Source organism: Sarcophilus harrisii, chromosome 2, assembly GCF_902635505.1.
Source record: "Sarcophilus harrisii chromosome 2, mSarHar1.11, whole genome shotgun sequence".
Classification (NCBI taxonomy): Eukaryota; Metazoa; Chordata; class Mammalia; order Dasyuromorphia; family Dasyuridae; genus Sarcophilus; species Sarcophilus harrisii.
This window is the reverse complement of record NC_045427.1, coordinates 654,908,912-654,928,850: the sequence shown is the minus strand read 5'-3', so window position 1 is coordinate 654,928,850 and position 19,939 is coordinate 654,908,912. Positions and strand designations below refer to the sequence as shown.

The 19,939-nt window shown below is 45.2% G+C and overlaps 1 protein-coding gene across 1 annotated transcript in view; it reads right to left on the bottom strand.

Moving 5' to 3' along the window:
• DOCK1 (dedicator of cytokinesis 1) overlaps positions 1–19,939 on the bottom strand; it is a 445,579-nt gene that overhangs the window by 63,131 nt on the left and 362,509 nt on the right. The window contains 2 exon segments of the mRNA XM_031957020.1: positions 9,362–9,510; positions 18,189–18,247. Of these exon segments, the coding sequence (XP_031812880.1) occupies positions 9,362–9,510; positions 18,189–18,247 (208 nt within the window).

The following is a 19,939-nucleotide window of genomic DNA, read 5'->3' as shown; positions in this document are numbered from 1 at the left end:
TATCTAATAATATCATCAAATGAGGTAACATTTGTAAAATGCTTTGCAAGTTTTAAAGCACTATCTATATTTTATATGCACACACACATATATGCTTGCTTTTTTATCTTTATGCTTCATATAAACTAACTTTTACACAAATCCCATTTCTCCCGCCTACCCTCTCCATAAATGTAATTACACACCCAATTAAGCACTGGCACTCTGACCGGAGAACTGATACCTCTGGGCTAGCTGCCCTCCAGCAGGTACGCAGCTCGCTGACATCCATGGCGGGCTCTGGACAGTGGCCCTAAAGCCCAGAACAACAAGCGTGCTAAGGTAAAGTCCAAGAGGCAGCCACGGTGCTGAGTCCATACAGAGGGGAGGAGCACAGCCAGTAAGCGGTGGAGACGATTTTTAGAATTAACCTGACTGAACCAACCAGATTCCGGCCCTGCCAACATCCTCGCCGAGCCACGCTGGGCATCTGCCGGGGCGCAGGGTGGGTCTGGCTCCGTGCGAACAAATGGTGATTCAGAATACTAGACTCGGGGGCCCCTGCTGCCTTTTAAAAAATAGAGCAAAATCGTGGTAATTTATAGAACATGTGCCAACATTTTACATTTTGAATGATCCTAAAAAAGATGACCAAGAGATCCCCTCTTGGAGGAGCAAAGGGAGAAAGGTCCTACACACATTACAATATGTCTAGATTCTCACCGAGGCACGGATACACCCGAGGTTAAACAGAAATAGAATGAAGACTTAACAGACAAAGGGGAGGGAGCAGAACCCTGAAAACCAAGAAACACAGAACTATTAAAAAAAAAAAAAAAAGAGAGAAAAAGGAAGTGGAACACTGTGATTATAATAATCAACCGTCACAAAAAAGGAGAATGTCCCGTCCCTTCCTTGCAGAGGTGAGGGATGAGAGGTGTTGGACAGCGCATACGTGGTTGACATGTTGGTTTCATCGAACAGCTTTACTTGGGATATGTTCATAAAGGAAGCCAATGAAAAAACAAAAGATATCCATAAAATACATTAAAAGACCAATCAATGGACTCATTTTCCTGAGTTCAAATCTGGTCTCAGACTCTTACTTGTTGTGTGATCCTGGGCAAGACAATTATCCTCATTTGCCTCAGTTTCCTTAACTGCAAAATGAGCTGGAGACGTAACTGGCCAACTACTCTATTATCCTGGCCAAGAAAAACCCAAATAGTTGAACATGACTGAAAAAATGACTAAATCAAAAAAAAATAATAATAACAGCTCACATTTTGCTGGTACTTTGGGATTTTTTTTGGGGGGGAGGGTTATCTTATAACAGCCCTACTACGTAGGCAAGTGATTCTAAAATAATTATGAGTTGTGAATCCTTGGCTGTGAATAAGGGTCTCTATGCTGATTGGGAAAGAGAAGGGAAAAGAGAGAGGGGAGAGGGAAGAGAGAGACACAGAGGGAGAGTAAATTGTTTTAAATACTGGCTCCAAATATCTGAAGTTGACACAAGGCAAGGAGTGTTGGGAGAGGGCGTATTTTTAAAAGCTGAAGAAAGAAATGGGGAGTGGGTAGAGGCTGTGGCTTCTGCTCCTTAGATCAGGGTCCTCCTCAGCCCAGGATTATTGGGAGTCCCACTCACAGTCCGGGGACAGAAGGATGAAGGATCTCTCAGAATCTCTTCTGGCAGAGACAAATGATGGCTTTCTCCTATAGGGGCTGAATTCTAGGCAGTAGCAAGCCCAAGGTCAAGGATAAAAGTAAGCATTCTTTTAAAATGAAGTTAACCAACAAAAAAGGGCAATGCATTAAAAACAAATAAGGTAAGGGATAAGACAGCGTTGGAAGCCAATTCCCATTCATTAAGCAGGCTTTTCCACCATATGACAGTGAGCATATAGTCTGCCAACATCAATGGAGCCTATTTAATTGTTTTATAATTAGATTGTGCTATGAGTTATGCAGGTTGGAGTGGAGGGATGGATTATCCTTCTGGAGCTTGGGGAGGCAGCCGGCATCGAGATCACGCGCCTTCTTGAGATCACCAACATTTGAGGGACTCTCCTGAGGAACGCCAAAAATGGCTCCACAATTGAAAACGTTACTTTTGCGAGGTGGCTTTTTCCACTCCAGTTTTTATTAATGGCATGTGGCCCATCTGGCTACTTGAAGTAAGATTCTCTCCTTTATTTTTATACTTTTCCTTGAAAAAAAATGAAGCTTTTTTTTTTTTTTTCTTTAAAATGCCAACTGAGAATCTCAGGCCATATTCTTTTATGAAAGGATTATCCATCCACAAGAGAGCAAAGCAAGGAGTCACAGACAATTGGGAAATTTAGCATGAGACCTGTCAAAGGCTCTGGAGATCTTCCCTCTGTCACCCCACCCTCAGTCAGGAATTCAATGCTTCTCTATACATGAACATATGAGTGTTCCTCCCTCTGTTTTAGGGGTGGGGGGTTCCTCTTCTGACTCCTCCCCCCTCCATCATACTACCCACAGAGATTAATCTGCCAGAGCCCCTTCCTATCTTCTTTTCCCCTCCCTTCCCATCTCTTACAGTAGGACCTTTAAGATAGGTCCTCCTTATAAAAAGTGTCCACCCCCATCCCTAACACAGTTCTCCCAATTATTTTACCTAGTCTACATTTGCTTTCTTCCAGGCTCCCTGCTAAGCTCTCAGGACACTAAGACAGGCTTAAATATGTTTCTTGTCCTCAGGGAGCTTATATTCACAGTCCCTAAAACAGCTCAGTCACATTCTTCAAGACCCAGGGAGTGGCCATAAGTAAGTGACCTGGAGGGCTCTTGCGTGTCCCTTTGGTCCTCTCAGGCTCTCACCTTGTTATTGGAAGGACTGATGGGATCAGTGTCCCCCCGAGGGTTCCCTTGAGGGCTCTGTCCCCATGAATGCGGGACAAAGGCCTTGATCTTCCTTCTCGCTGAGGTTCTTGCTCCCCAGATGCTCAATGCAGCCTCTCGGGCCTTTGCCTGGGACGAGCTCGGGAGCTCAACGACAAGAGGCATTCCCCTGTCCCGAAGCCCTTCCTCATGGCCTGGGCTCTGAGAGCCGCAGCCTTGGAAACATTGTTCTGATGCTGGACTGAGGTCAATTTACCTCAATCTGCCTCAGTTTTCTTATCTGTGAAATGCTGAGAATAATTGCTCCTACTTCAGAGGGCTGTTGTGAGGGTTAAATAATGTGAAAAATACTTTGCAAGCCTTAAAGTAATAACAATAAGTATTATTATTATTATTACTTTCACATATTTAAAAGGTTTCCAAATAGAAGAGGGAAGATACCTGCTAGGTACGTTTGACCCCAAAAGACAGAACTAGTCACAACTGAATTACAACTTCTCAAGTCCTTTGGAGAGGGACCCCTTTTTTCCAGTATGGTAGTCACTGACATTGATTACAATTTTGCTAGTTTCTGACTCATAGATATATGGATACCCAAATGGAAACAGGGACTCAACGTAGCCTCCAGTAGATAAAGCTCAAAAGAAATCTGAACTCTAACCTCTGTTCCCGCAAGTCTGAATGTTGATGGCGAAGGTCAAGATAATCCAAAATCTCTCAGATGGAGGAATAAAATTAGATAACTGGGAGCTTAGTTAACCAGCAGACCGCCATTCAGGGTAAAGGCTCCCATGCTAGAAAGTGAAGGCCGTGATAATAAGCATTATTAGGTCAGGCCAGAAAGAAGGTAACTTGCTTTACAAAAGGCCATTGCCCTTCCCTAGAAAGGAGGCCCATTGACTCTCAGGTAGAAAACCCTCAGAAATGCAGCCAGACCCATGTGTATTTGCATTTGACAAAGCACCAGGTGCTTACTTTTGTTTTTCTCCAGTAGCAATGGGGGGGGGGGGGGGGGGGGGGGGGGGGGGGGGGGGGGGGGGGGGGGGGGGGGGGGGGGGGGGGGGGGGGGAAGGGGGGACAGTACCCTCTCCCCAAGATAAGGACAGAAAGAAAATAAATGCTTGCTGGTTGGAAATTAATCAATGGTAATAATGATTGATAATTATCAATATATTAATAATGTGAAATAAAAACTAATAACAAAGGATTGGAAACAAAAACAAATTCTGCCCTCTCCATTGCTTAAAAAGAAATGCCTTACTAGGTAGTCGTCCTCCCAGGCCTGACCTCCACATCCCCAGCAGAGTAAGACAATTCTCAGAAAGAAGTTGGTGAGAACACATCTGCCCCCCCCTCCCTCCCCCAGAGAATGTGCTCCACCATCGCGGCCCAGGAAAATCCGGTTATGGAGACATGGAAAGCCAAGACTGCCATTTCTACTGAGATTCTCTTAGGACGGCTGCCAGCTAAAGAAGAAAGAATAGAACTGATCCCGAGTCTGTTTCCAAGGTGAAGACCCATTAAAAATCCAAAGGCCCAAAGGAAATGAAGGAGCCCTTCAGAAGGCCTTGGTCCTCCCCACCATAATGGGCCATTACCACATCCTAGCACACCGCACACTTCAGCTGAATGAAAATGTCACGGTGCTTTTAGCAAAGGGCTAGTGTGTTAAATCTCCGTTTCTTGGGTTAAGACAACTATGGTTCAACAACCAGTCATGAATTCTGTACTGTTCTGTGTGATTTTAAACAGTTCAGGTGTCCTCTCCCTAACTAATCAAAATCTAGGGGAAAAAATTATTTCCAATTATCCTCTCCAGCCACATAAAAGTCATATTTATTGCCTGTGTATTTTACGGGCCTAAGCCAAGCTATAATATAACAGGCAAAAACCTTATGGGTTGACATGTTTGTCATGATAATAAGAGAAATGAACCATTTTTTGGTCCTAGCACATGAGAAGAAATTACCTATGCGATGACAACACGTAAAGGAAATTTTTTGGGTTGCTCCTACCAGCACAAATGGCGCAGAAGGCATTGCTTAATTTTGTTTTCTTCTAAAATGGAAAGAAAGGTATAAAAATTTGCTCAGGAGAGTCAAAGACTTATTCTTACCTTGTGCTTTTCAATTAAAGCTTAAGCTTCCTGATAACAAGATATGGATGATACCTCTCTTAGCATCCAGCATGTGCTTTGTATATAGAATGTATTCAATTATATTTTTGAGCTAAACTGGAAGAGTTTTCAGGTAGGACCATAGATCTCAAATAAGAAGGAATTGTAAATCCAACTTTAAATTTTATTAATTGGAGATTTTTATTGTTCTAGGTTTTGTGAGTTGCAAGCCCAATTTGCTGATCAGCTCTTTCCTTCCTTCCTTCCTTCCTTCCTTCCTTCCTTCCTTCCTTCCTTCCTTCCTTCCTTCCTTCCTTCCTTCCTTCCTTCCTTCCTTTCTTCCTTCCTTCCTTCCTTCCTTTCTTTTCTCTCTTTCCTTCAGCTGATGGCTGATGTAAGTTATTAGAGAGAAAAATTTTGCCATAAGTACCGTTTGGCTGCATCCCACAAATTTTGGTATGTTGTCTCATTGTTGTCATTATCTTTAATGAAATTATTTTTTCTATGATTTATTCTTTGATTCACATTATTGTTCAGAATTGGATTATTTAATTTCCAATTGACATTTGAAAGTCAATTTCATAAAATTATGGCCATAAAAGAGCATGTTTAACACTTCTACTTTTCTGCAATTTTTATGCCTTAACATATGATTTTTTTTTTGTGAAGATGCTACGTTCACCCGAAATAGGTATATTTCTTTCTATTTTATTAAATATTGTTCATAAGTCTATCCAATCTAATTTTTCTAAAATTCTATTCATCTTCTTAATGCTTTTTTGTTTACATTATGGCTAGATTCATCAAATTCCAAGAGAAGTAAATGGAGGCCTAATATAGTTTTACTGTCTATTTTCTCCTGTACCTTTTCCTTGAAGATTTTAGTTGCTTAAGGTTATTTGATACATAATGCTCAGTTGTGACATTAATTCATTTTCTATCTTTCAGGAAAATGCAGTTTTCTTGAATCTCTTTTCATTAGGTCTATTTTTACTTTTGCTTTGTCTGAAATGATTGCTACTATATCTTTTTCTTTTTCTTTTTTTTTTACCTCAGCTGAAACATAATAGATTCTGCTCCCATCTCTTATGTTAGCACTATATGTGTCCTTCTGTTTCAAGTGTGTGTCCCACAGACAAGACTGTTGGATTCTTGTTTCTAATTCATTTTGTTATCTGCTTTCATTTTAAGAGTGAGCTCATCCTGTTACTTTCATCCTTCTGACTGCCAACTGTGTAGCCTAGTCTCTTCATTTATTTTTGTCTTGTTTACTCTCCTCTCTCCCCATTGTTTCTCTTAATTAATCTACTCTTCCTCTTACCAATGATCCCTTTCTCTTAGTGCTTTCTTCTCTGATTGCCCTATTGAGAAAAATTAATTTGTATACTCTATCGTGTGTGAATATCTTTTTCTCCTTGAATTAGTTCAAATGAGAATAAGAATCCAGCACTGCCCACTCTCCCTTCCCATAATCCTTTCCATTGTGAAAACTTTCTGATATGCCTTTTATATGATTTCCCCCCATCTTTCTTTCCTTTCCCCTTTTCCCCAGTACATTTCCCGTTCTCACCTTTCCATTCTTCTTCTGTGATCACCCCAACATACAGATGACCTATAAGTAGACTCCAGTCCTTTTAACTGACCTATCAATGATAAGGTTCTTAAGGTTTGTATGTATCATCTCATATAGGAATGTAAACAGTTTAATCTTATTAAATCCCTTTGGATTTTTCATTTGTGTTTACCTTTGTATGCTTCCTTTGAGTCTTATGTTTGCACTCAAATTTGCTATTTAGCTATGATCTTTTCATTAAGAATACTTGAAAGCTCACTATTTTATTAAATATCCATTTTCTCTCCTGTAGAATTTCACTCAGTTTTTCTGGGGAAGTTATACTTGTTTATAATTCTTCTTTGGTGGCTTCCGGAATATCAGATTCTAAGCCCTTTGCCCCTTAGAAGTGGCAGTTGCTAAATATTGTGTGATCCTGCATGTGTCTCTGGAGAATCTGAATTCTTTTTTTCCTTCTGTGCACAGTATTTCCTCCTTGACCTGGGAGCTATGTATTTGGACAGTAAAATTCCTCAGAGTTTTCATTTTGGAATTGCTTTCAAAATGTGATCAACAGATTCTCTCAATATCTCCTCTGCTCTTTGGTTCTAATATATCTGGGCAATTTTCTTTTGTTATTTCATTTCTTCAAATATGCTATCCAGATGCACTCTCATATTCTCCCTCTCTCCCTACTTCTCTTTCCCTCCATCCCTCTCTCTGTATCTTCCTGTCTTACCATGTCTTTGTCTCTTTCTCCCTTCCCTTTTCTTTCAGGAGTAAATGATTTTTCATTTATCTCTTCTGAATCTATTTTCCAGATCAGATTGATTTTTTCTCCTTGGAGATATTACATATTTTCTTCTATTTTTGAATCTGTTTACTACTTCTTGATGTCTTATGGATTTATAAGCTTCCACTTGGCAATTTTAATTTTTAAGTACTTCTTCAGTATTTTTGTGCCTTTTTTACAAGCTCTTAATTTTTTTTATAATTTTCTTGCATTATTCTCATTTCTTATTTCTATTTCCCCCCTACCATTCTGATTTTTAAAATCTTATTTTTGCTCTTTTATTTTTATCTCTTCCTTAAGCTCTTTTAGGAATTCTTTTTTGGCTTGAGCCCAATCTGATTTCCTTTGAGTCTTTGTTGTGTCTTCAAGTCACTGTCTTTTTCTGAGTTTGTGTCTTCAGCTTCCCAGTCATTAGAGAAGCTTTATGGCCATGTTCATTTATTGTTGTTTGTTTTCTAGCCTTTTCTTGACTGAACTCTGAGCGGGCATCCGCTGAGCACTGGGAGCTGGGAATAGGATGGATCATGAGCCTGAGCTTTTATACCTGGATCTGGAGACCTGGGCTTCAAAGGCCAAGTGCCCTAGGGAGAGGTCTGCCCTCCGGGTCCGTCCTCTTTTCCCTCCCTACAAGCCTACAAGCCTGCACTCTACCATCTTGACTCCGGCCCCTGTTTAATGTACCGATGAGGGCACCACCTCCCTCCCAGTCATGCAGAACGGAAATCTTGGATTATACCTGAATTGGAAGACCTGGTACAAATCTTTACTCCTCATTCTCCCTTCCTCACTCACCTCCAGGATCAAACACAAAATCTTCTCTTTGGCATCCAAAGCCCTTCACATGTGGTCCCTTTTTGCTGTTCCCATTTTCTTAGACAAGTTTGCCCTTCACAGATTCCAAGCAGCAGCTCCGGGGACCATTGGCCAGTCCCTGAACACAACTCTCCATCTCTGAGCCTTTTCTCTGCCTGGCCCTGGGACATTCTTCCTCCCAGTCCTACCTATTCACTTCCCTGGCTTAATTCCGACGATCCCCAACGCCAGGGACTTTCCCTTTGAGTTTACCTTCCCCATACCCTGTGTATATCTTCTAATAATTCTCACAACTACCTCCCCTACTAGCATAGAAGCCTTCTGAAGGCAAGGACTGTTTTTGCCTTTCTTTCTATTCTCAGCGTTAAGCAAACAGTAGGCACTTAATAACTGCTTGTGTTTTGCCTCAATCACAACAGCCCCCTCTCAATTTCTGTCTTGCTAACTTAAGATCAGAGATAATCACACTCATCAAATTCTGAGAGCTCCAGTCTCCGGAATGGGCTGACATGACAGATTCTGGGAGGAATATTAATAAGCAGGAGCACAGCAATTAGCCTTATACAACAAGGAAGTTGTTTGATCAAATTCAAAATCCTAGTTGGGTAAAATGTAGGCGTTTTCATTTACAGTGTCATTTCCCTCACGGCTGCCAGACCTAACGCTAGGTTCGATTTAATTCACATCAAGGCCTTCCCTGATCCCCTTCGCGCCAGGGCCTTCCCCGGACTGATTTTCCCAGCTCTCCTGTCCCCATCAGGCTCATACATGCTTGTGTGCCCGCCTCAGAGTGAACTCTGCAGGGAAAGGAGCTGCCTTTTGCCTTTCCTTGCAACTTAGTACAGTGCCTAGTACACAGCAGGTGTTTAATACGTGCTTACTTCAGATCTGGCCTCAGAGGTTTATCTATAAGCTTTGGGATATCAAGTCACTCAAGCTCTTGTGTGCCTCAGTCTCCTCGAGTGTAAAATGGGGACAGTAATGGTCCCAGAGTTTTTGTGAGGATCACAGGGAAGGTCTGGACAACGCAAGTCTTACAACAAGATCAGAATGGTAGCAGCTGTTACCTTCCTTCCTTCCCCAGCCTCCTTGCTGTCCCATTGGGCCTTCTCTTTGATGCGCCATTTCCCACCTCCCGGCCTTTGCCCTGCTCCTCCCCCAATCCGGACTGCTGACAAAGCTGGCCCACCCCGGCCTCCCTTTTCCCGGCCTCCGCGGCCCAACCATATTTGGTTCTCACCATTTGGAAGCTTCGGGTCGAATGGAACTCGCACTGCATCATGTCGAAGAAGATGGGGATGGTCGCTTTGCGGAGCTCCGTCTCCGGAATCAGGGTCATCTCCAGGATCGGACCCACCATCTCCGGGATGAACTTGATCTTGTGCTGACCTTGGAACACAGAGGCAAGTGACCGAGAGTTAATGAGGGCTCCTCGCTGTGAGCTCCAGGAAGAACATCCTGGGGCCCAAGAGGGCCGGGACTCGGGGCTCTGTGAATAACTAGTTGGTGACTGTGGATCAACTGTCAAACCTCAGTTTCCGGCCTCCAAGAGGAAGAGGATGAATGGGAGAAGCAAAAGCCTTCCTTCTGGCTAACCTGAGGAAAGCCTTTGCAAAGACAAAGTGAAGTGTAAAGAGCCTCAGGCCAGGGACCCACAGCTTCGTTGGAAGGGGGAAGTCCTGGTGCAGGAAATCCCTCCTCCAAGGGGTGGACGGTGACCTTTCCAGCCTCAGCAAGGAAGGCCACAGATAAGCTCAGAGAGGGCCTTGCTCAGTGACCTAAAGACAGTCTGAGGATTTGAACCCTAGAGTTCCTGATAAAGAGGTAGCCTGGGATAATCGAAAGGGAGCTTGCCCAGGAGTTAGGAAAATGTGGGTTTGGGTCCTGCCTTGTACCTATTCTAGTCCTGAATCCAAATCCGGCCTCAAACACTAGCTGTTTGACCCTGATTGCCTCAGTTTTCTCATCTGTAAAATAGATCTAGGAATTGCCCCTGCCTCCCGATAAGTACCCTACAACATATCTTTGTAAAACACTCAGCATTGATAATAAATGCTTGGTCCCGTCCCTCTCATCCCAGGTCTCTGTTCCTGAACAAGTCACAGCCCCAATGAGCCGCCCGCTTCCTCTACTTCTAAATGCCGCGGCTGTTTTCTGGGACATTTTGAAGGATGCCCCACCCTGTGCTTCTTCACCCCAAGGTCCCCAAAGCCTTCCCTAGGGCTGACCCAAGGATGAGACTAATGGTTCATTTGCACAGCATCATCCCCGGGGCTCCTGGTCTTCTGGATCACAGAGAAAAGCCACTGACTACAATCAAAAGACCCGAGGCCAGACAGACCTCAGTTTGTTCATCTGTAAAATGGTGAGAGAGGGGCCAGACTGGATTAGAAAATTTTACCCTTTTTTTGTGTCCCAGATTCTGTCAGTCTGATTAAACTTATGATCGTCTTCTTAGAACAAGAATTTTAAATGCAAAAAAAAAAAAAAAAAATCAATAGGAACAAAGGAAGCCAAATCTCTAGGGATTACACTATTTTTAAAAATAAGTACATGGACCTCTAGGGTTAGGGTTTCTTGAATAAGATGGTCTCTAGAACTAGTTCCCTGCTTCTATCTAAGGAAGCTTAGGATGTACTAAGCTTAGGACAGAAGGAAGCAGAGGACAGAAGGGAGAAGTTGTTCCTTACATCCCAACCAGTTAATCCACTACCTCCAAGACAAGTTTATTTAATCCCAGAAAATGTCAGATAAAAAGTGTAGAGAAAAGTTTTTTAATGGAGTTGGAGGAGAACTTGTCATTGGGCTGGACAAGACTAGCTGGAATCCCTGAGGATTTCCCCAGAGTGACCCACGGCAGCAGAGAAGAGAGCCTTGTAGCGGCAAAGAACCCAAGTTGTGAGAAAGTCTGGCTTTCATCTTTTTCTCTTTAAACCTTAGGGCACCAGCTGAGGAAGGAATTTCTTAGCTAAATTTAAAAATGATTTTATGTTATATAAAAAATGATTTATATTTATTTTATTTAACATAAAATAAATAATAAATTTATATAAAATATTTAATTTTATATAATTAATATATATTATATATAATGAATATATATTATATGTTATTTTATATAAAAGAACGAAGCATAATAAATGCAGTTGTTAAATGAAGCTATAAGTTGTTGATTAAGCTATCCAAGAAATATTGGAACTTGAGAGAGAATAACAAAAATAAAGGATTTATTCTTCTTTGTGATTTAAGTAATAAACAATCCTTCGGGATAATCAGGAACCCAACTTGGCCATCCTCAAACCCCAAAGTGACAGATAAATCTCATTATCTACCAGCCGGTTTTCAGGGATGACACTTCTATGACTCCATTTTTCCACAGGTGAAAATGTAAAACTGTAACCTTCAGTGGAAGAAACCTGACTAGACCTGAAATCCTATTTGCAGCTTTTTAGAAATCATTCATATTGTATCTCAGGCCAATGAGAGATGTGACCAGACTCATCCCGGCTGGATACCCCCCTCCTTGAGCTCAATATCGCTGCAGGGCTGGAAGCTCGGCAAAGCCCTCTCTAAAAAGGCTCCTTTGCTCGGGCTCCGCTTTCTGGGGGGCTGCGGCAGAGCCGATGTTCCAGGGAAAGGGTGAGAGTGACGAGAGTTTCTGGTCAGCAGCCGGGGCTGAGACGCCGTGCTCGCCATCTGCCACTGAGAGATCAGAGACCAGGCAGGAAATAGGAGGCCTGGGGTCTGGGACGGAGGCGGCCTCCTCACCCCTCCTGTTACAGGCTGAGAAAACGGGCCCTGCCAGAATTCCCTGTTAGGGGTTAGAGGGGCTTCAGGCTGAGAGGAGGGATGCACACTTTGGGGCAACCCAGAAGCGGGGAGAAGCAGATCTGGTACATCTGAACTGAGGAGCCCCTTCCCTTCCATATAATACATGAACCAAAAGGCCTGCTACACACAGGGGAGGGCTCACTTCCCCAGGGCTAGGGGAGTGTGCTGGGGAGCCAGGGCACTACCTGCTGCCTGTGCTCGTCCCCGAGTTGCTAGAAACTCATGGGTTCTTTAAGTGACCATCCTGTCCCCACGCCACAGGGGACCTGCTGGGGAGCAGTATCCCCAAGGGCCAGCTTGCCCTCCTTGCTTAAGCTGCCCTGGCCGGTAATGGGGGCACTGAGAAACTGCTCCACGAGCTAGTCCCAATCATGAAGGTCCCCTTTGCCTCCCCTGCCTCCCCCTGCCTCCACCTTCTGGGCTTGGCTCAGGGACACGGTCTCCTCAGCACAGTCCCTCGGCCCAAAGGGGAAGGTGCTTCCTCTTCAAACTGCTTTGTCATCAGAGACCAGAGACTGAGAGAGCCGGAAGAGCCCTAAGATCTTATTAGTTCTACTCCCCTAACAGTATGGATGAGCAAACTGAGCCCCAGCGGCTGTGGGCCTTAGGAAGAGAAGACTTGGTGCTGGGGGAAGGAAGCGCCTGATGTGTCTTCAGGTGTCCGAAAGGTCTTGTGAGAGAGGCTGGCTTTGCTCCACTGGCCCCAGAGCCAGAGCAGGGGGCAAGGTGGCAGAGACTCAAGCCCGATGTCCCTGGGGAGAATGGGATCCTTGGGAAGAGACGGAAACTGCCTGCTGGGGCTGGGGAGGGGGGATTTTTGTTCAGGGTCTGGTCGGACTCTATGGCCCAGATCGTACAAGCAAAAAAGGGGCCGTAGTCCTGATTCAGAATCCTGTCCCTACGGCTGGGAGGGGCTTCTAGGGGTCACTGTCCACTGACCCACTGTCCACGTGAGGTAGCCAAAGCCTGAGGAGCCTCTAAGAGTCAGAGCCCAGACACACCAAAGTAGAGTGGTCTCTCTCCAAACCCCGCTAGACTGAGAGCCTGGAAGACTCCCTGTACCTCGCCCCTTCTCCCAGTATAGCATACAGTAGGTGCTTAATTAATGTATGTTGCATCAGAGTGGAATTCTTCATTTGGAAGGACCCCCGGCCTCCCCGGCCTCCCATTCTGCAATAATTCTGCGGATAAAGATCTTTCTACTCGTGGATTTGTTATGGCCCGATCCAATATATTTTACTGGCTCCCTTGTGCTGTAATGAACAAAATGTAAATTGAGGCGGCTTCTGGGTGAGCCTGCTCTCTTGCTGACTGCAGAACAGACAGTGCTCTGATAAATCACCGCAGAGCCGGGTAAATAACTACACTTTTTTTTATTTCAGGAGAGCCGCTGCCTTTGATTTCCCCTTTTAGATTCAAAACGTGACAGGCCGAGAAGGGGGAAAGCAGTATTTCTCCCCGGCGCCAGGGCCTTTGCACCGCCATTAAAAGTTAGCAGAAGCTCCCGGCCACGGCTGTGGAATCCTCAGACCAGGGAGGCGACGGCCGGCTTCTCCTGGGACGTTATCAGCAGAGGCCCACAACTGAAAAAACTTGGCAAAAACAATCCCCTCCAGCACTTGTTGGAGGTTCTGAGCCAGACACAGGAAGTGACCACTTTGTAAGATGATCAATCTACCCGCTTCACGTCATTGATTTCCAGCACTGCCGGGTGGATCAGTTTACCAGGTTGTTCCTCAGCCAAAGTCCATTAAAAAAAAAAATGCACACGTTAAGGGAATTGGAGATCCACTGTCATAAATTTCTAGAGCCAGTCTCTGCAGTGATTCCAGGAGCCAGGTAGAGGCCCTGGGGCTGGGAGCAGAGGCCCCAGAAGCTTATTTGGGTCGTCTGCCTTGGTTTTGAGATCGGCACTTCCATTTTCCCAGGGTCGATGGCCAGGGGAGCTTGCAAACCAGCTGCCCACACTTATTTAGTCAGTTAGTTTGGGCGCTGAAGTGGAGAGCGTTTATGATTTCATGGAACTGAACCCCAGTGGCGTTTTTCTTCCCCTCTGTTCAAGATCTCATTAAAACCCCAGTTAAAACCGGGATCCCTAAATTTCTGAACTTTTCATGCAATTATTTCCATTTGATCTTGGGCATCTCTAGCTTCATAATTCAACTCAAGAGACTTATTAAGTCACCTCGAGCAGAGTCCACTGGTACTAGAAGACATAAAGAAGCTAGGTGTTCTCGTCCCCTTCCTCCTCTCTACCTGGTCAAAATTTGGACAGAAATAAGTAAATACAAAGCAGATATGGAGGAGTTTGGGGGAACAAAAAGGGCACCTGGGAGAGCCTGGAAAGGCCCCATGGGATAGGTGATACTTGGGCCAAGTATTGCACCATTTTGGATTTTATCCTGGAGGTGACAGGGAGTCACTGATGGCTTTTGAGAAGAATCATGGCCCAGATCTGTGATTTAGCAATATCCAGTTGGCAGCTGGGATACTTCTAGTGTCCGAGTCAGGGCTCTGCGCCTTATTGTTTGGTTAATTCAGATTAGAAACTAAGGAGAAATGACAAATTTGCCATTTTAGTGACATCCTTTAGATAGCAAATCCGAAGTCTCCATCTCTTGACTTCATCCTAATTTGGAAGCATCACAGCTGATGTTGAGAGAGCCAAGTGCTTGGAAAAATGTTCCAGCTTCTGATTTTGGCAATGAGATACATAAAAGCCCGAGTGAGTTACAGCAGGAAACCGTATCAACGGTTCCATGAACCACATCATGAATAGAATCAAACTCCTCTTTTCTGAGTCCCTCCAGCTAACGTCTGAAACCAATCCCTAATCTATGGTGACCCAGAAAGAACAGTTATGATGGACACCAGTGATGGGATTCTCCTGGGATCTCTGGTATTCCCCACAAAAAGCTTCCATAGCTCAAGGAACCTCTAAAACACAGATGTCCTGGATCCATACTCTCCTTTACTTTCTTGAGGGGGCTGAACCTATGTGAATGCGACCTAGTGAACTGACTGTAGTGGCTGTCAACCTTGAGGTTGTGATCTAATCTCATATGCTCCCTCTTCTTACTTTAACCACTCTATGGTATCCTTAGTTTTACATGGCTATATGTCTATATACTCTCCCCCCCCCCCCACACCTTTATCTCTCTCTCCTTATCTATCTACATTTATCAACTTATCTATATCTATCTGCCTATCTATACTTATCTACTTTATCTATATCTATCTTTATCTATTTATCTATATTTATCTACTTTATCTATCTGCTTATCTATCTGCCTATCTATCCATATCTATCTCTATCTACTTTATATACATTTATCTACCGATCTATATCTATCTATCTTGTTAAGCTACACAAGCAATAAATTAAAATTTGATAAAATTTGATAAATTTTGATAAAATTTAAATTTGTATACTATGTCAGTATTAATTTTTTTTGCAAAATTTTTTGTTTTTTTCTCATGAAGAAGATGAATTTAAGGTTTGGATTGGAAGACGGATGAATGCCTAGTTTATAGGGCAGTTAGGTGTTTATTATATCTATCTATCTATCTATCTATCTATCTAATCCATCCATCTCTCTATCTATCTATCTATCTATCTATCTATTCCATCTATCTATCTATTCCATCTATCTATCTATCTATTCTATCCATATATCTGTCTATTCTATTCTATCCATCCATCATCTATCTATCTATCTATCTACCGCTATCTTCCTGTCTATCTATCTGTAGCCACCTATCACACACACATATTCCCTCAGTGATGGGGAAATTCTCAGAATGTTAATTTGCTTTCACTTTAAAAGGAGATTGGTGAACGTGCCAAAGGAAAGAGCTGGGGGCGTCTCTGAACAGTATCCGGACAACACTGTCAGGAGGCTGGAACTATGGCTGGCCATTGCTTTCTGCAGGCACGGCAGGCAGACAGAGCCAGCTGCCAGGGGGCAGCTCTGCTGAGCCTTGGGAGCCCGGCCTCCAGCCTGGGGAAGAGCAAGCCTGAGAGGCCACGAGCCTAAATCCCAGCCGAGATGTTGGAGTCCTGCTGGCCCCCATGAGAAGGCCTGGCCCCAGGGGCTCTGGAAAGGCAGGCGCCCCTTCCCGGTAGAGAGCCCGCTGAGCCGGCTTCACCAACTGCCCTTTGAGGCAAATGACAAATGGGCCAATCCAGCCCTACTTAGGAGGAGACAGATAAGACAAAATTAAACATTAATGAGCCTCTCACTCATCTCAGGAGTTTGGAGAAGAGATGACCCATCAATCATAAAATCCCACAGACGCGGAGCTGGAAAGAGCCAAGGGAGCTTTCCTCCCACCCTCGTTTGTAGCCTATGAAAGGAGTCCCAGCCAAGGGAAGGGGCCGGCTGCGGGTCACTCACGGGAGGCCGGAAACAGGAGGAGTTTCTGGGTGCTGGTGCTGAGCCAAAGTCAGAAGGCCAGGGCACCAAGGACCCCGCTGCCCTTTATTTGTGCCGAGGTGGACAAAGTCCCAGGGGGCCCGGAAATGCAGCAATCAACACCCTTCTGTTAGTCATGAACTTGGGTCAGACGGGACACTAGAGACGCAGACACAAAGTGAAACAATCCCTGTCCTTGGAGACTTTGGCTCTGCCCAGGGACTCCAAAAGCCTGCCTGCCTCTCCCCTGCCCCAAACCGGCCCTGGGGCTTCTAGAAGGTGGAGCAGCAAGTGAGTGGCTCTGACCCCCTCTGGCAATCGGGGAATAAACGCTGAGGAAGCACTGGCCATGTGCCAGACACTGCTAATCACCAGGGAGGTGAAGTCCAGATTTTCAAGGAACTCAATCTAACAGCAGAGGCAACCAGCAAACAAGCAAGTTCCACACAGGAGGAAATGGGTAAGAGAGGGAAAGGCCGAGGATCAAGGGGAGTTGGGAAAGAGGCTTCAGGTGGGATTCCGGTTGGGACTGAAAGGAAGCCAAAGGGCTGAGGGGGGAGGGAAGGAAGGAAGGAAGGAAGGAAGGAAGGAAGGAAGGAAGGGAAGGAGGGAGGGAGGGGGGAGAAAAGAGGCTAAATGTTGCAACAAAATATGATTGATTAGAAGTGGCTAAAGAAGAGAATCAAGTGAAAATATTGGCTGGCACTAGCCCCATGACTCTTGTTTCATTATGATACCAAATCACTTAACAATTCTGAACCTCAGTTTTCTTATTTGTCAAATGGCCATGATAATTCTTGCCATCCCTGCCTTTTGCTGTGAGAACCCACAGAGCTAACAGGTATAAATTGTTGGGCAAACTTTAATGGGCTCTAGAGATGTCAGCTCGTGCCCAGCTGACTAAGAACAGGATGAGAGGAGAGAAGAGCTGCAGAAAACGCACTCCCCTGGATCAGCTGGGAAGGAAGCTGCTTTATGTCAGCAGCCGCTTCGCTGGAAGGCTTATTCTTGGGCAGAAAAGCTGATTTTTTTTCTCCACAAACTGAAACTCGAACATTAGCCTTTGATGAAAATAAAGGGCTTGGACTAGATCCCTTTTTATAAAATCATTTCAGGTTCGGCTGCCATTTCTAACGGCGATCTCAATAGCAGAATCTCAAAAGGTTGTACCCGGATGAGATCCTGAAGAAGGCCCTGAGTTGGACACAAACCTGACAAAGGACTTGCCTCTTCCACCATCCCAGACAAGGGGTTGCCCAGGGGACTGAGACCCCGCCATGGGAGGGAGCCCACAAACCCATCCCTCCCCTCTTCTCTTGTGGCTGTTAGAGAGTCCGTCTCCCTCCTGTCCTCAGATGGAATAAGTTTAAACCTGCTTTAAGGCCCCTCCTCCACCCAGAGAACCCAGATGGGCAGGGATCATACCAAAGAGACGGCCGCCTTCTGAGGACCCAGAAATGGAAGGGTCCCAACCTCGAGTCCGCTCAAGTTTTCGGATCAGGAGCCTGTGAGCCGGGGGCTCAGATACCGTCACCCTTGTTTTACAGACGAGGGGGAAACACAGTTCATCCCTTATTTTAACACTAGATCGTTGCCTCAGCCCTTGGATGGGGGGGGTCATGGAACACTCTGGTTGGTGGTGGAATGACAAGTTCAGGGGCAGGATTTCGGGGCAGTCACAGGACCCCCATTTAGAGCGCAAGAAGCCATCCTGTCTAAACTTTTTGTTTTAGAGATGAGAAAAACTGAGGCAAAGAGAGGGTTGGCACATTCCTGGGGGCCACAGAGCAGCGAGTGTCCCGACGGGCCCCGGCTACTCACCGAGGTTGTACCACATGTCCCTGATTTCGAAGCCAATCTGCCTCCTCATGTCTCCGTACCTAGAAAACGGGACAAAAAGAAGAGTGGATCACACGCCTGGTGTTACCGGGGAGCGGGCGGGAAAGCTGCCTCCCGGAGACAGGGCCTCCTGGGTCCTGCTACGCTGGGCTTTTCTGGGCTGGAGGGAAAGGTGGGGGTGGGGTGGGGAACATTGCAGTGACTCACTAGCTCGGGGACCACCTCCTTCCCTTCCCTACCAACTACATCCCAGACTCCCTCCTCACTGGGGATGTGGGGGTGGAAGCCAGAGGAATGAAAGTCTCTGGTCTCCTGTGGCTGGGAGGGAGCCGTTACCTCTCCCAGTCTCGGAGTGGGGGGAGTGGGTACTTTCTGCCCACGCTGGGAGCAGGGAGCCTGTGCCCACGGCTCCCCCCCTCCCAGGGAGGCCCCCGTTAGTCATCCTTACCCCAGAGTGCACCATGGGCAAATATGAGACACCAGAGTCCATCCCCGAAGGGCTCCAGTCTTTGTCCAATAGGGGAATGGCTGAATAACCGCTGCCAATCCCCCCTAATTCTGGGGGTTTTGTGGATCAAAGCAAATGAATCCTCATTCTCCTCCCAGAGGAAAGGAAGAGGTGTTTGTTGCACAAGTAAACAGAATCTGATGCTTCAGAAATCCAAGCTTTATTAGCATGTGAGCAGCTCTTCTCTCCCACCTCCACCTTGTTGCCTCAGGAAACAAAACCCTGATTATATTAAAAATAATAATTTGCAAATTTTGTCCTATTCCGACGGAGCCCGGCAGCTGAGCCGAAGAACTCAGCCTGTTTACTTCGCTGCCCTGGGAGCCAAAGAACCAGGCTGTGTCTTCCTACTGTCGGAGGGAGGGCAGCGCTTCTGCATGGCAGGGAGACCCCAGGAAGTCATCTCCCTGGGGGTCCCTCCAGTGGCTGGAGCCAAAGGAAGAATCTTGGGTATTTTTTTTAATGAGCCTTATTGGCAAGATTTATTTATCATCAGTTATTTCTGAATATCACTGCCCCGTTCTCCTCCCTCCAGAATCGAGCCTTCCCGTAAAGAGCAAAATGAACAAAAACATTTGATCGAGGGACCTCATCTGCCATCTATGCAGCTCTGCTCTATTATCTGTTCCCCAGGACCAAGAACGGTTATTCCAATTAGGCTGACACTCATGGGGTATCATCTTCTTTGTCAGTGCCATTACATATATTCTTCCTCTGAGGATTTCACTCAGTATCAGTTCATGCAAGTCTCCCAATGTTTTATTTTTTTCTGATTTCTTCAGTCACCATTTCTTCTAGCACCACAATGTGCCATGAAATTTGTGTACATGGAATATTCAGCCAATTCTCAATAGAGGGGCACCCTCTTTACTTCCAGTTTTTTGCTACCTCCAAAGGGTTGTCGTGGATAATTTTGCATCTATGAGGGCTTTCCTTCTGCCTGTGGGAGCCACTAGGGGCAGACGAGCAATTGTGAGGTCACAGCGTCAAAAGATAAGAACCATCAGTCACTCTTTCTGTCTGATTCCACAAGGATCAGACCCATTCATAGCTGCAGCAATGTCTCAATATGTCTTCTTTCTGTCGTGCCAAATCAACAAGTCAACAGATAGCTAAGTGCCAATTCTGTGCCAGGCACTGTGCCATGAGCTAATTATGCAAGGGGAAGATGCCATCAATAGGCACTGCCCACAAGATGCTCACAATCTTTTTTTCCCTTAAATTC